Source organism: Pipistrellus hanaki (genome assembly GCF_964339955.1).
Source record: "Pipistrellus hanaki genome assembly, chromosome: 12".
NCBI lineage: Eukaryota > Metazoa > Chordata > Mammalia > Chiroptera > Vespertilionidae > Pipistrellus > Pipistrellus hanaki.
The window spans coordinates 31595399-31612090 of NC_140514.1; the positions used below are offsets into that span (position 1 = coordinate 31595399).

The following is a 16692-nucleotide window of genomic DNA, read 5'->3' on the forward strand; positions in this document are numbered from 1 at the left end:
AAAATAAGACATCCCCTGAAATAAGACCTAGCACATCTTTGGGAGCAAAAATTAATATAAGACACTGTCTTATTTTTGGGGAAACAGGGTAGTTTATGAATTATCTTTGAATATGTGAGGTAAATATATTGTAAGCCTCGGAACGATACTCTTTTTGCTTATAGATGTAATTATCAATTCATTTGTGATATAAATTTACTTTTGGCAGTGGTGGAACCCACGGTTGCAAAACATTAATTCAAAATGGACTATTCTGGTTCCCAAGCCAAAATTTTGGTTTCTTGTAACATTCCCAACATATCAAGTCCTGTGGAGCTATAGGAAGATAAGAACATTATACATGACGATTGTTGAAAAGATATAGATATTATAAACTAACGTACCTTATATAACTAATTGAAATAGGGCAATCAAGGCCTAAACTCTTATCCGATTTTAGAAAACCCCTTAAGCCCTAGCCAGGTTGGCTCATTGGACAGAGCATTGGCCTGTGAACTTAAAAGTACCAGGTTCAAGTGTGGTCAAGGGCAAGAACCTTGGCTGCAGGCTCCTCCCCAGCCAGGGCCCTGGTTGGAGGCAACCAATTGATGTGTTTCTTTCACATAGATACCCCCCCCCCCCCACCTCTCAAAATCAATAGAAAAATATCCTTGGGTGGGGATTAAAAACAAAAAGAAACACAAAACAACATAGTACTTAAATAAAAAAATAAAAAAAACCTTAAAAAAAATTTTGTTAATCCTCTCCTGAGATTATTTTCCCCTCGTCGCTTTTTGGAGAATGGAAGGGGGAAGAAAAAGCAATGTGAAAGAGAAACATGGACTGGTTGCCTCTCCACATGTACTTCACCAGGGGTGGGGAGTGAACCCACAACCCAAGTACATGCCTTTGATCCAGAATAGAACCCAAAACATTCTGGTCCACTAAGGGACACTGGCCAGGGCCCCTTAAAACATACTTTTACTCATATGCCATTAATTAATAACACAGCCAGCGAGTTGAAGCTGAAACATTAAGTCTTCCAATATTTCTTTTTGAATAATTTAAATTCTTACCATTTGCTATTTTAGAAACAAATTGCTTTAAGTAGGATTATACTCTATTGAAATGATGGCAGTGTTGCCACACACTTGTTTGGAAGATGGCAATTATATAAAATTGCTGATTCCCCAACTAACATGAGGTCCTTTGGGTGCTTAGTGTTTTGTTTTGTTGTTTTTTTAAATTTATTTTATTGATTTTTTAGAGAGAGAAAGGGAGAGAGAGAGAGAGCTAGAAACATCGACCGGGTGTGCTGCCTCCTGCACACACACTACCGGGGATGTGCTGGCAACCAAGTACATGCCCTTGACTGGAATCGAACCTGGGACCTTTCAGTTCCCAGACTGTTGCTCTACCCACCGAGACAGCCCGGTTTTGGCTGAGAGCTTAAGCTTTAATCTAGTTTATAGAAGACTAGTATATCCTCTGGAAATAAGTTCACCCCAGCTTGTTTCCATTTTGTATTTTCACTCTACCTGTTTTTGTGTTATAGGCCCTATACACATTTTTTCCCTTCCATCCACTTACTTCTAAGGGTTACGTTTCACAAGAACATAAATCAAGATTATCTGGCCCTGGCCAAGTGTGGATGTTATCCGATGCACAGAGGTTGTTGGTTCAATTCTTGGTGAGGGCACTTGCCCAGTTTTCAGGCTTGATCCGACAGGGGGCCTGAGGAGGCAGATGACTGATATTATGCTCTCACATCAATATTTTTACCTCCGTCTCTCTCAAAAAATCTATTATTTTAAAAATATTAAAACACAATTATTTGTAGTAGTTTGTACACCTGGGTTAGGACACAAGACACTCATCCTCTTTAGTCACAACTAAAGGTAAAATGTATAAAAAAATTTTGTTTCTTGGGAACAGAAGGTATCTGATCATATTAACTTTATGTAACTTTTACTTCCAGGCACTTTAGAAATATTTTCATGTCAACAGGTTGCACACATCATTTTAAAATGAAATACTTAAACACAAATAGGAATAATTTTGAGCCAATAAAGGGAAAATAAATGTAAACCAAGTTTATTTTGCTTTTTAAAGTAGTGTTCTTAAAGCACTACAGCTTGGTAAACAATGTAAATTAGTATAAGTCATCTCAAAAGCCAGTTTTGTTGTTTGTTTTTTAATGAGTTGTTAAAAAGATGCAGCCTATTCTACCAGGATAAATATTTTTAACCATTTCACTTCGAGTTAATGAAGGCTCACAAATGAGCAACACTCCTCATTGAGGAAAACAAAAAGCTGTTGTCGACAAGCGACAGCACACACACACAAAAACAAAAAGAACTGTGTAAAAATAACTAACTGTGTTCACATATTTTTTGAAGTTGCTTTACAATGGGATGATATGCACATGATCTTGCTGCAAACTTGCCATACAGACTTGTAATGCATGTAGCCTAGACAAACGATTCAGTCCAAGAGGTGCTAACTTCAGACAATGCAGCACTATAATCCTTTTAACAATGCAATTTGTTTTACTCATTATTTTTCTTCTAGACTGAAATACAGGCTAGAAAGAAAATTCTCCCTAATTAAAAATTGGTAGTTTACAGAAAAAAAAAAACCTGTATAATTTTTGCATTAGAATTTACAAGTATATGTTCAAATCGAATTTGCCTCCTCTCCCATCCTAGCCACAAGATGGGCATGAAGTAGAATTTTTAAAAATGCCTTAATTTTCAACTTCATGCAGACTAAATAAAGATGACCAAAACAAAAGCTTAAACAATGGAAGGTATTTCACAGAAAATTTCTTATACAAAAAACACATAAGAAAAAGGGCCACTAGGTGACATTTTAATTTACAAATTGGCATCATTTTGGTCGACAAATATCCAGATGCTGTTTTCTTCTGCTAACAAAAGTTGCAGAGAGAGAAAAAAAAAATCAAACCCCAGCATGACTTCTGATTTTAATCACACATTTCTTCTGGAATTTCATGTGGATTAAGGATGCCAGGAACAGACATTTGAAGTTTATGTTTCTCTTCCTGAGCCTGTCGCAGGGCTGTTTCTCTTTCTTCCAAAAACAGGTCAGATGTATCTTCACCTGCAAACTCCTGTGAAAACAGATAGTTGAAAGGCCAACGTAAGTGTTCTGAAAAACAGTTGTTTCGGGGGGGGGGGGGGGGAATGGTAGAGATAAGCATATCCCTGTTTACACAAGGGGTATAATTTTTCCATCAATAGGTTGGGTTTAAATTTCATTATTATATGGCTGAATTAAAAACCAAAGGTGGCCGAAACCGGTTTGGCTCAGTGGTAGAGCGTCGGTCTGCGGACTGAAAGGTCCCTGGCTCGATTCCAGTCAGGGGCATGTACGTTGGTTGCAGGAACATCCCCGGTAGGGGGTGTGCAAGAGGCAGCTCGTCGATGTTTCTCTCTCATCGACGTTTCTAGCTCTCTGTCTCTCTCCCTTCCTCTCTGTAAAAAAAATCAATAAAATATATATAAAACAAAACAAAACAAAAAAAAAACCCAAAGGTGTTGCACAGAATTTGAGAATCAATCTATGAACCAGGAAGTCATGGTTCAAATCCCAGTCAGAACATATGCCCAGATTGGATTACTGGCTTGATCCCAAGTTGCAGTAGGCAGCTGCTCAATGATTTTCATTATTGCTATTTCTCTCTCTCTCTCTCTCCAAAAATCAATAAAAATATATTAAAAACCAAAACAAAACAAACAATAACCAAAGATACTGTGGGGAAAAGGTTATAAAAGAGCCAGAATGATGCCAGATAAACACTGAGTGGCCAGATTATTATGACCTCTGAATGCATAATAATCTGGCCTGTGTGTGTGTGTGTATCTCCTGTATAATAAAAGACTAATATGCAAATTGTCCTCTCGACTGGGAGTTCAACCAGGAGTTAGACCAGGGGTGGGGCCAGCAGGACAACCACCTGCAGCTCCTCCCTCCAGCTGGTACCACCCCTGATCACTCTTCTCCCATCCCGACGGGGTGGGCCCACTGGACTTGGCCAACTGGACTCAACCTGTGCACGAATTCATGCACCGGACCACTCTGTGTGTGTGTGTGTATGTGTATGTGTGTGTGTGTGTATCATTAACAGAGATATAAAAAAGCTGTGTCTCTTAAAACTAATGATCAAGTTAGTATATTTTTGCAAATGCAAATAAATCACATACCTTTATTTGTACTAGGAAATCCCTAAGATGTTCCTTGAAAGCGGGAATATCCTGATTTAAACTGAAAAGCCCTGTCACAAAGAGCTTTACTTGAGCACTGCAAATGAAAACACAGTTATTAAATAATTGCCTTTTTTAAAATAAGAAATTTATTAAAAAGTATATATATATTTACTCTTGCAGATGAGGGAATGCAGACTTAAGGAGATTAGCCACATATTCCTGAATAAACATTTGGTTGTTAACTGGATTCCCAGGATTTAACGGTGTACTTATTTTTCCTTCTTCAACCAAATTAAACATATATGCCAGTATTGATGCATGCATCGTCAAACCTGTTGATGAAAAGAGTAGTCTTAGCTCTAAGATTTAACAACTGAAACATTTAACTTTTCATAGCTTTAAATTCTTACCAGCAGTATGTGAGGTGTCTGTCACAACAGAAAAGATATGTTGAAGAATATCACAAAAATAAGTTTGATAAAAACTCTGAGCTGCAGCTTCTTCTTGTGCAACATTTTGCAAGAGTGTAAAAAGGATCTGTAAGCCTAAAATACATAGGACAGCAGCAAATTACAGACTGATAACTCACATATAGTATTTTACTAATATACTATTCTGATTCAAAGCCCATTTTCCAACATAATTTTAGCTAACTATTTGCTTACATTACCCTGAATCAGTAATAGGTCTCTTAGAATCAAAGTCTGCTTTCTGACAAACTAAATAATAACCATAACCACCTTACCACTATGTCTGAAAGATCAACTGATTTTCTCCACATCCACACCAAAAATAGCACAAATAGATGTTTCTGTTCCATAAACAAATTACTATTTAAATATACAACAAATAAAAAAATTCTCCTGCTAGAGATGTTCTTTAGGTTTATCCTCAGTAAATTCTTAGTGCCAGGGTGGAAAAGCACACGGAGAAAAGGAAGCAGTAATAAAGACATGGAGCGCAGCCTGCGTGCTCAGTGGTAGAATCGGGAGGTCTCGGTTGAATTCACAGTTAGGGCACATACTCAGGTTGTAGGCTTGATCCCCTGTATGTGAAGTCAGCTGACCAATTGTACTCTCATAATTGATGTTTCTCTTTCTCCTTTCCTTACACTCCCTACCCCGAAGTCAATTGGGGGGGGGGGAAATGAAGTGACATTTTCCCTACATTTTATCCCCTTAACTAATTCTGCCTATATACTATATATAGAACAGACAACTAAATTGCTTTTATGGCTTATACAGACAAAACTTGACAAGTGAAGTGATACCTACTTGTCTACAACTATATATCTATCTCTGTAGAGTTTGTAAATTAGCAGGCAAATAAATAAATTTCTATGCATTTACCTGTATCTGCAACATTCCTCATAGTATGTTTAAAAGCCCAAATAATGGAATCTAAAACAAGTTTAAACTGTGCAGGTGGAATAGCCAGAAATGCTGGAAAGCAATGAGAATTGACAGCCTGAAGTAGTAAGAAAAAGTTCGTTCTGTGCTCAGGATACTCTTCAAAGTCCTAAAAATAAATAACAAGTCCTAAGAACAAAATAAAAAGCAAGTCCTAATTCAATATATTTGTTAGTGGAACTCATAAGTTGTATGGTCTATTGAAAGGTCAATTCAAAGACAGTATAATTCACCTCTCATGGATCATAAAATTATCATTTGTTAAACAAATGAATTACGAAAATAAGGAGACCTTAGGCCACATTTTAAAGCAACTCATCAAAATGCACATAAAAGAACATGTATAACATGCTATATAATAATTAGTAGCTTGGAGACTCACAAATCAATACATTTAAATTCTTAATGTCTATGAATGCAGTTTTCAGTAAATTCAAGCTATTTGAATAAATGGAACCTATCAAATGTACGCCCTGCTCTATTATTTTACAGTAAACTAGAGGCCCGGTGCACCTCACCGTCTCCAACCTGGGCCCCTCAAGGGATGTCCAACTGCTTGTTTAGGCCCAATCCCACGGGGACTGCTGGCCCCCAACTGCTTGCTTGCATGCCTGCCTGACTGCCCCTAACTGCTTCTGCCTGCCGGCCTGATCATCCCCTAAGCACTTCCCTGCAGAGGCCTTGTGTGTTCGAGTGATGGTCAATTTGCATATTACCGCTCTATTTTATAAGATTAAAAAAACAAAACAAGCATTTCCCTGATCTAGAAATTCAAACATTTAACCCCAGAACCTATGCTGCATTCAAAATATATCATTTATACTTTCAAGAGTTTAGGATATTCTGTAGAACTTCCCATTTTATAACTGAAATGTAAATCACAATACCTTATTTATCATATTCAATGTGCATTCAAAAACAGCATCAAATATTTGAGGTATTTCAGCTGTTATATGTCCTCCCAACTTGTTGACAATAATAGCCATGGTACTAAGCACTTCTGGTTCTCTAGCAGCTGGGACATTTCTCTGATAATCAATGAGAACTGCATCCAACAAAGGAGGAACAAAATTTTCAGCTACCTGTTTAAGAAAACAACAACCACACTTTAAAGTTTTTTAAAAAAAAGAGAGAGAAAAAATATATATATATTTTAGAGAGAAGGGAATGGAGGATAGAAACATAGATGAGAAACATCAATCAACTGCCTCCTGTAGACGGTCCAATGGGGAGCAAGGCCGAAACACAGGCATGTGCCCTGAACAGGAATCAAATTGGTAACTTCCAGGTGCAATGGGATGATGCTTAACCAACTGCACCAACACTAGCGGGGCAAAACTTTTAATTATGTATTTGGTCACTATTATAAAAAGCTAGGTCATTCTTGTCTCTCCGGATGCTTTACTATAAACTGGAAATGCCCTTTGACTAGTTTTTTTTTTTTTTTACACTTAAGCATTTAACCGAAAGAAATCAAAATATCACAACAGGCTGGGAAGGGCCAGAACATAGTGTAGTTCAAATTTATAATTATGAAAGAAACTAAGGCCCAAAACCAAGTGACGAGCTCCAAGCTGCTGTGGCACAACCAGGATTCTAGGAATGTTACCTAACAATAGACAAATATTTAAATTGACCACCCCTCCGCTAATCAGGAGTGATATGCAAATTAAACCAACAAAAATGGTTAATTTGAATATATAGGTGCTGAGTGATGGGGGTGGAATGATTGTGGCGTTGCCATGGTGATGATGTGTCTCTCCCCGCTCCCCCTGCCTCTCAGGGCCTCTGGGCAGTGTGGGAAGGTGGGTCCTGAGTGAAAAGGGGCTGGGCTGGAGTGGAAAGGCAGTGCATCCAGCCAGGGAAAGGAAAGCCCATTTTAGCACCATCTTTGTGCATTGGGCTTCTAGTACTATATATGAAGGATGAGGAACCTAGCAAGAAAGAAAAATCATCCTAACCAAGATTATATCAATTTCTTCAGTGGATATCTATATAAAATCAAAGTACTCATATCTAACCAAAATAAACCCACTCAATGTATTTTAATAAACAAAAAGAATAGCCATCACTTTTGCTTCTTAGATAAGAAAACAGAACTGCACCAGAGACTGTGAAATTTCTAGAATTCTCAATAAACAGTCATATTAAGGTATAACATCTATGCTTTTTGTAAGTTCTATATGTGACATCTATGCTTTTCGTAAGTTCTATATTAAGACATGTACAATAAATGCAACCAATTTTTCCTTCATTGAAGATTACCAGTGTCAGTGTTTTAGTAATACACAAAACAGGTTTTTATAAGATAAAAGAATAAACACAAAATTATTTTTCCAATTACCCACTTGGCATCTTAAAGAAGAACGGGCTCTCACTTACATGAAAGACCTGGTTTGGTTGGCTCCCACTAGTGCCACTATTGGGGCTGGGGAACTTGCAACCTAAGAATGTGCCCTGAACCAGGAAGCAAACCTGAGACACTTTGGTCCACACGCTGATGCTCCAGTCACTGAGCCAAATCAGCCAGGTCCTCAATTTCTACTCTTTTTTTTTTTCTTTATTGATTTTAGAGGAAAGAAGAAGGATAGATAGAATCATTGATCGGCTTCCTCTTGCAACCCCCCACTGGGGACTGAGCACACAACCCAGGCACCCTTGAGTGTGCAGGCCGATGCTCTATCCACTGAGCAAAACAGGCTAGGGCTCATTTCTACTCATGACACTAAAAGAACTCTTCCTAGAAACTGAATCTAAAGTGTTCAGTATCTTTGAAGTTTAGTACCTTTATTTAGTAAACTTATTTTACTAAACCATAACATAAGTCTTAATTGTAAAATATAATGGTGCCATCTTTATTATCACCATTGATATGCCTAAAATTTGCCCAACTTATTTTAAATTATGAACTTCATTATTCCTTCAATTCTTCCTTATTTTATTTAAAATTTTAAATATAGTTGTACTTTTTCATAATGCACATGTTCAAAACTTTTCAATATTTAATCTGATTTTTAAAAATATATATATATATATATTGATTTTGTACAGAGAGGAAGGGAGAGAGATAGAGAGCTAGAAACATCGATGAGAGAGAATCATCGATCAGCTGCCTCCTGCATGCCTCCTACTGGGGATGTGCCCGCCACAAAGGTACATGCCCTTGACCGGAATCGAACCCAGGTCCTGTCAGTCCCCAAGCCGACGCTCTATCCATTGAGCCAAACCGGTTTCAGCTTAATCTGATTAACTTGAGAATTCCACAATTGTTTTCTGAACGAGTTTCCTGGGAATTATTTCCTTATCAATTGGAACAATGTTGAAATTTTAAAATTACACAAATAGCTCACCTGACAATATTTCCACACAGCAGTGTTAATAAGACAGAAATTTTTGTAATGTTTCAAAGATCAAGAGAATGAAAAAGCAAAAATGAAAAATTATTCATATTTTTCCAAGTCGAGCATATGGAGCTCATTAGTTTCTGAAAACTATACTCCTTTCTGGAAATGATTTAGACTAAAAGCAGTAAGAGTAAATGAGATATTCAAACCTTCAACTGATAAAGCACTTTTTCTGAGGAGGCAAACTAATGACAGCTTGGTAAATTGTTTTGAAAATCATGATGAACACAAAGATTTCACCTGAACTCTTTTTATATCTATCCATGAAAAAATTAAAATTACCAAATCTACTTATTTCAGCTATCTTGTTACATATTAGCACCATCTAAATGTCTTTGCAAGATGGCTTAAAACTGTTAGTATTTTTAAGTAGTCAAGGAATGTAATAAATAAAATGCTATACAATAACCCCAATGTAGATATCTAAATTGCCTTTAAGTTAGCCAAATACATAAAGAGATAAAGCTTATTACACCAGAGAATGCAGCATCAACTTCAAAAACAAACAAACAAAAAAAACACATCTCACTTACCATCTGTGGATCATTGGACCGGCTCACCCAACCAGATATTAACTTTAAAGTTTCCCTTTTTACTGTTCGCATACTTCTAATCAACGGTTGCTTTGTAACCATTTCACCTAAAAAATACAACCAAGTGGAATCCGACTTGACAACTAAAATTCTGCATTGGTATTACATGTGCTTCCAATACTATTTACCTCTAAAGATAAATTTAATGGGGGGGGAAAAAGACTAATTTTATAAGTGAAGGGGCATGCAACTGGTTAAAAATTATCTAGAGTTATCTGGAGAGAGGCTTATTTAAAAATCTCTAAGAACTACTGAATGCTTACACTAAGGCAGATAATGTAGAACTGATGTTGTACAACATTCTGTAAGAATTCAAAAACCACTCACCATTAGCTTGGATAGCTGCAGAAATATTTTCACTGAGGCACTTGTATACATTAAGCATATCTAAGTAAATTCTCCCAAGCTGAATTACAAAGGGATGTCCAACAGCTTTGCAGGCTCTCACATTTGTTTTCAATATGCTACCAAGCTGCTTAACTGTTTCGGGATCCTTAAGTATATCCACATTCTGTGAAAGACAAAAACATTTATTTATCACATAAGAATTATCCTTATAATTATGAAAGCAAAAACTACCACCCACATCATTCCAAATTTATAATCACATTTATAATCCAAAATGTATAAAAACACAGAAGTCTATTACTAATACCTATAACTAACATTAGAGTGAAATCTTCCCAATGTATTAGCAAAACAAAATAAAAATATACTTATTTTTTTAATGCACAAAAACACACACAAAAGTAGTTATGAATCAGATATACATGTGAAAGGTACCAAGATCTCTGCTCTTAAAAATAACACTCTTCCTTAAATTCCACCATAACTTTTGTAAAAAGTAATATAACTTACTTTGGTTGCCTGCTGGATTATGCTATCCCAAACTTGATTAGGAAGCAGCATGTATTTTTCTATCAAATGTTCTTGTACTGTTTGGTCTGTTTGTGCACCAATCATGTACCCCACAGCTTCATAAAATGTATGGACCTACGTTAAAAGGCAGACATTTTACTTTTATGTATCATAATAAGGAAAACCATGCACAAACAATCGATGTACATACTGAAACTAATTTTATTCAAGTCTCAGAAATAAATTTTATTAGACAGGAAAACAGCTTGACAAACTTCTGGTTGAATTTTTCCTTCACTATGAAGACTTAACCAGATATGTGGAGCTAAATCTAATAGTGACATTCTTTCTATTCCCATCTGACTAAAACAGTAGTTATGAGGCTAAGAGCTCCCATACCTGTTGAGGTTGAAGATCACAAATTATAGTGTTAATGTTGTTCAAGATCTCATCAATAAAGGGCATTACTTCTCCAACCTGAACCTGAACAAAATGTCTGCGGCACTTCTGAGCTATTTTAATGAAAGTATCACAAGCCATGTCTTGGACTCCATCATGGGTCTCTAATGAAACAAAAACATTTATTAAAATGTTTTCAAAAATAATTTTAAACAAAAACAAACAACTAAATAAAATATATTAAATAAAAAGGATTTACCATGCATGAATTCAAACAGCTTGTTAACTACAGTCTTTAAAAATTTCCAGTGAGCTCTTAAAAATCTTGGATATTGACCTACTATGTACATGATATTTGATGCAATTATAGCTTTATTATCTTTCCCTCTTTTCTGTTCACATAATCCTAATAGATCCTGTAAAATAAGACAAATTTCAGTAATTTATAATTAAACATGATTATTTAATGATTCCAGTCTATACATACCACGTGCATACCTTTATAACAGTAACAAGAAATCGTTTTTCATCCTCTTCATGCATTGCTCCACTAATGGAGCCTATTGCCCAACACAATGTATTTAAATTTTTCCATGACCATTCTGTACCATTCACTTGATTGTGAAGCTTTTCAGTCATTATTCTTTCTGTATCTACATAATCCAGATGAGTAAGATAAACTACAAAGGAAAAAAGTTCCAGATGTTTAAAATGCAAATTTAATGAGCAAAAAGTTTTACTAAGGGAAGAGCAGGACATTAATAAAATGGCTATTAACAAATTCAGAAACTAAGTGGATCACATTTCCTGTAGTATTTTCATTCCAGAATAGAATCTCAAAGATTTAAATTAATAGTATTTATTAACTCACCTAATGTTTCTCTCATATTCTTATACAAATTTATGGAATCTGTATCCTTCATGAATTCTCTTACAACTTCTCCCTGATCATTTTCTACAACCAATACTTCCTCTGGTTTAGCCATACGACTAACCATCAATAAACGAACCTATTCAACAAGAAAAATCTGTTAGAGGTTAGAAATCAGCAACATCAAATAAAGACTAAAAATTAGGTTATATGCACCTTAAGGTACCAAATTGCCCTGACAATAAAAAAGAATGAACATATTTAAAATGTAATTCTGTAACAGTGGTTTCTCAAACTTTATCATGAATAAAAAAAAACAACTGTTAAATATCCAGTGTTTTATCCAGACACTGAAAGGGGGTAGCTTCTTAACTTACATTTTTAATAAAATCACAGATGTGCATGTTCGTTTTCAACATGCATGGGGAAGTTGGACTCTTTCTGTAGCTCATTTATTTGGATAGATTAGTGAAAAACAAAAGCCAGTGCTTGCATTTATTATATTTAGCTCTCAAAAATCACAGTAAGCAACAAGAGTATCAACCACCCACTTTATTGTTACCTTGGATAACACGGGCAAATACAGCTGCCTCCTGGGAGGAACATCAAAATGTTGGCTTCCAGATAGTAACGGAGAGGCCAATGTAGAGAATGGGCTCTCTCTATAGAGTTCAGCTGCCAAATGATTCCAGTACTCAAGACAAATCTTAAAGATTTCTGTTTCCTCCACTTCTGATACCAACAACATATAATGAAGGGCCTACAAAGAAAATCAAAGTTTAATAAAATAATTCATTATTAATTGCTTTGCACTCATTGTGTTATTTAAAAATAAAAGTTCCTGTTTTAAGTTTCACAACTTAATATTTCATTATTCATGTGCCATGCTAAAAATTCTCTAGGAGCAAATTCTGTTTTCTTCTTACATGTCCTGGAATACTTATATAATAATTAGTTGGTATCAATAGCAAAAAGAAACAATCCAAATACCCATCAACTGATGAACACACAAAATTTGATATAGCCATACAAGAAACTATTACTCAGTTATAAAAAGGATGAAGTACTGGTACATAATGTAATAAGGATGAACCTTGAAAATCCAACTACAAAAGACCATATAATTCCATTTGTATGAAAGGTTTAGAGTAGATAATTCCAGAATCAGAGAGCAAATCAGTGGCTGTGAGGGAATGAGGGAGAAAAAAGAATGAAGTAACTTTCAATGGACATATCATTGGTTTGTGGGTAAAAATCTTTTGGGGGGAAAAAAGATGGTTGAAAACACTGTGAATATACTAAATGGCATTAAATTATACACTTTAAACTGGATAGTTTTATTTTATGTGGATCACAAATCAATTTTTTTAAAAACTTGTTTTTAAAATTGATTTTAATTATATATATTTTTTATTTCAGAGAGGCAAGGAGAGGTAAAGATAGATACAACAGTGATGAGAGAGAATCATTGATCGGCTGCCTTCTACATGCCCCCTACTGTGGATTAAGCCCGCATCCTAGGTAGTATGTCTTTGACGGGAATTGAACCTAGGACCCGTCAGTCCAGAGGCTGATATTCTTCCACTGAGCCAAACCAGCAAGGACTTTAAATTGATTTTAGAGAGAGAAAAGTAGAAGGAGAGATAGAAACATCAAAAATGAGCTGGGACCGGTTTAGCTCAATGGATAGAGCGTCGGTTTGGGGACTGAAGGGTCCCGGGTTCGATTCCGGTCAAGGGCATGTACCTTGGTTGCGGGCATATCCCTGGTAGGGGGTGTGCAAGAGGCAGCTGATCGATGACTCTCTCATCGATGTTTCTGGCTCTCTATCTCTCTCCCTTCCTCTCTGTATAAAATCAATAAAAACAAACAAACAAACAAACATCAATAATGAGAATTATTGAAAAGCTGCCCCTGGTATCTGCCCCTCTCCTCCCTGGAGGATGGAGCCCATAATCCAGACATGTCCACTGACCAGTAAGATAATTGTAACTTCCCAGTTCATGGGTCAACACTCAACCCTGAACCACAAACCAGGCTACACATCGAATTTTTAGTAAGGTAAATTAGACTTAATCTTAAGAATGACACATCTAACCCAGCGTTACTCGATGGTTGACCATAGATCTAGGAACCTGGAGGTCACGTTCGATTCTCGGTCAGGGCACACGCATGGATTGCAGGCTCGATACCCAGTGTGGGACATGGAGGAGACAGCTGGTCAATGATTTTCATCATTGATTTTCTATCTCTCCTCCAATTCTCTCTGAAATATATATATTCTCGACATGTCTGTACACCCTTTAGGTATTTAAGTTATTATTATGTAAAAAAAAGAATTTCAGAAGCCAAAGGCTCTACAAAGCCTACCTCCATGAGTGTTTCCCTGAGATTTAGTCTTTTTTCTATAAGTTGACCATGTTCCTTAAGAAATGTGCAGAGAAACAAACTGAGATTTTGAATAAAGTTCTGTTCATCATCTTTTCCATTTGAGTATGCAAGTCGAATATTGGTATTTAAAGGAAGCATCTGCAGGTTTAAATAGAGACTATTAGTCTGCATTTTAAAACCAATGAAAAAAAGACAAGACACTACATTTCAGCCCAAAGATTCTATTACCCTTTAACATTACTAAAATAGTCAAATAGGTTATTCTTCATGAGAATTCCTTGTCAGTTATAACTGTTTTTGTATCTATGTGTCCTAGCTTTGAACATATTAAAAAAAAAAAATCCTTTATTGTTTGAAGTATTACACGTCCCCTTTGACGCCCTGGCCTAGACCCTGGCCACCCTATTGTGTGTGTCCATTGGTTATGCATATATACACACAGGGTCTTTGATTACCTTCCACCCACCCATCTACTGTCCCCCACCTTCCCTCTGAGATTCTGCAGTCTATCCCATGCTTCCATTATTTCTGGATTTTATTCTGTTACATAGACTCTTCATCTGTGTGAGATCATGATACTTGTCTTTCTCTTTCTGACTGCCGTATTTCACTTAGCATGAAACTGCAGGTCCCTCCACGCTGTTTAAAAGTCTAAGATAGTCTTTTTTTACTGCTGCATAGTATTCCATGGTATAAATGTACCACAGCCATTTATCCATTCATCTACTGATGGGCACTTGGGCTGTTTTCAGATCTTAGCTATTGCAATTTATGCAAGTAGTAAGATTTACTCAGACTATACTGTTCTTTCCTGGATCAAACTTTCCCCTCCTTAATGTTATCAGAAATGTAAAAGTACTCAATTAACTAATTCATATAACATACAGTAATGTAATATCATCCATCTTCTAGATAACTTATATAAACTAGAATTATACAATCCTTCACTTCAGACATAAGTTTAGAAGCAGCTGACATTAATCCCCAGATTTGCAAGCATTTAATGAACTTTCAAAATGACTCATTAAAATGGCTTGTTTACTCATCGTTTTATAGAATAGATATGCAACCATAGTATACTTGGTCTAGTATAAAATGCTCTGAAATGATTAAACTCTAATCCACCCTTTTCTAAGGAATATAAATTTACTTGTTTGAGTGTTTTACCTGTTTTAGCTGCATCATTGTCAGTGTAAATAGTGTTACAAATTGTTCCTCGTATTGGCTTACACTCACACCAGCAATCTCAGTGAGGCACTTCAGAGAGACATTCCGAAACATTGGAACATTCAGAAACTATTTTAATACAAAAAAGAAAACATGAAATTAAAGTGCCTAAACATTTTTTACTTAAAATTAACAATTGGGTTTTTAAAAAAACTATTTTATTTTACTAGTATATCAAATATAGACCTCCCCCCAAGCAGATACGCAGGTGACACATAATTTTGTTTTGCACATGTATTTTGAGAAAATTTCATTAACCACCTTATTAACAATAATTATTTTAATAGCAAACTATGCTTTATTTTGATATGTCTGGGACATCTAAAAAAGACAAATTTGCTTAGGAACTTATACAGGATTTATTATGTGACTATTTTTAAAAAAATATATATTTTATTGATTTTTCACAGAGAGGAAGAGAGAGGGATAGAGCGTTAGAAACATCGATGAGAGAATCATCGATCAGCTGCCTCTTGCACACCCCCTACTGGGGATGTGCCCACAACCAAGGTACATGCCCTTGACTGGAATCAAACCGGGACCTTTCAGTCTGCAGGCCGACGCTCTATCCAGAGCCAAACTGGTTTCGGCTATTACGTGACTTTTAAGAATATCATATTTTCTGTGTAGTCTCAGTGGATAGTGTCAAACTGTGGACTGAAAGGTCCAGGATTCAATTCAGGTCAAGGGCACATGCTGGAGTTGCAAGCTCAATCCTCAGTAGGGAGTGTGTAGGAGGCATCCAATCAATGATTCTTTCTCATCATGGATGTTTCTATCTCCCTCCCCCACTCCCTTCTACTCTGAAATCAATAAAAATATATTTAAAAAAATAAATTATTTCAAGCATTATAAATTCGTTGATCAAAGTAAGATCTTCTCAAACCCTAAACTACAAAGCCCAAAATGTACATTACAATTGCCTACTTTTTAAAGTCACAATTGCCCACAACCCAGGAATGTTCCCTGACTGAGAACGAACCTGTGACCTCCTGGTTCATTGGTTGATTTCAACTGAGCCATAGCAGCCAAGCTGCTGCTTTTAAATTATCAGGAAAAATATATAGATGTTCCATTTTTTAGAAACATTCCTTATGTTACCTCCCTGTAGTCTATATAATCCCCCAAAAAGATCCATTCCCAGTTGTTCACATGGAATTAATGAAATTATATGATATAAGTAGAACAATCATTTCAAAGAACTACTAGCTGAAACTATGGAAAAGCTCTTCTGAGCTGGTTCCTTATCTCAGAAAAAAGGTTGGTTATGGCTATAAATGCAGAATAATTTTCTATATGAAAGAGCATTATAAAATAAGAATAAATGTAACT

General features: G+C 36.0%; 1 protein-coding gene across 3 annotated transcripts in view; it reads right to left on the reverse strand.

The window, feature by feature from the left end:
* Window positions 1-2821: 2821 nt before the first annotated feature.
* XPO1 (exportin 1) overlaps window positions 2822-16692 on the reverse strand; it is a 48720-nt gene continuing 34849 nt past the window's right edge. For all 3 annotated transcript variants that reach the window (XM_084901060.1, XM_084901059.1, XM_084901058.1), the window contains 16 exons: window positions 15301-15429; window positions 14113-14271; window positions 12305-12502; window positions 11743-11881; window positions 11370-11551; window positions 11131-11287; window positions 10872-11035; window positions 10473-10607; window positions 9942-10125; window positions 9555-9661; window positions 6505-6699; window positions 5558-5726; window positions 4619-4753; window positions 4381-4540; window positions 4206-4302; window positions 2822-3112 (listed from right to left, as the gene is read on the reverse strand). In XM_084901060.1, coding sequence (XP_084757186.1) covers window positions 2966-3112; window positions 4206-4302; window positions 4381-4540; window positions 4619-4753; window positions 5558-5726; window positions 6505-6699; window positions 9555-9661; window positions 9942-10125; window positions 10473-10607; window positions 10872-11035; window positions 11131-11287; window positions 11370-11551; window positions 11743-11881; window positions 12305-12502; window positions 14113-14271; window positions 15301-15429 — 2457 coding nt within the window. In that variant the 3' untranslated portion in view covers window positions 2822-2965. The remainder of the gene's footprint in view (window positions 3113-4205; window positions 4303-4380; window positions 4541-4618; window positions 4754-5557; window positions 5727-6504; window positions 6700-9554; window positions 9662-9941; window positions 10126-10472; window positions 10608-10871; window positions 11036-11130; window positions 11288-11369; window positions 11552-11742; window positions 11882-12304; window positions 12503-14112; window positions 14272-15300; window positions 15430-16692) is intronic.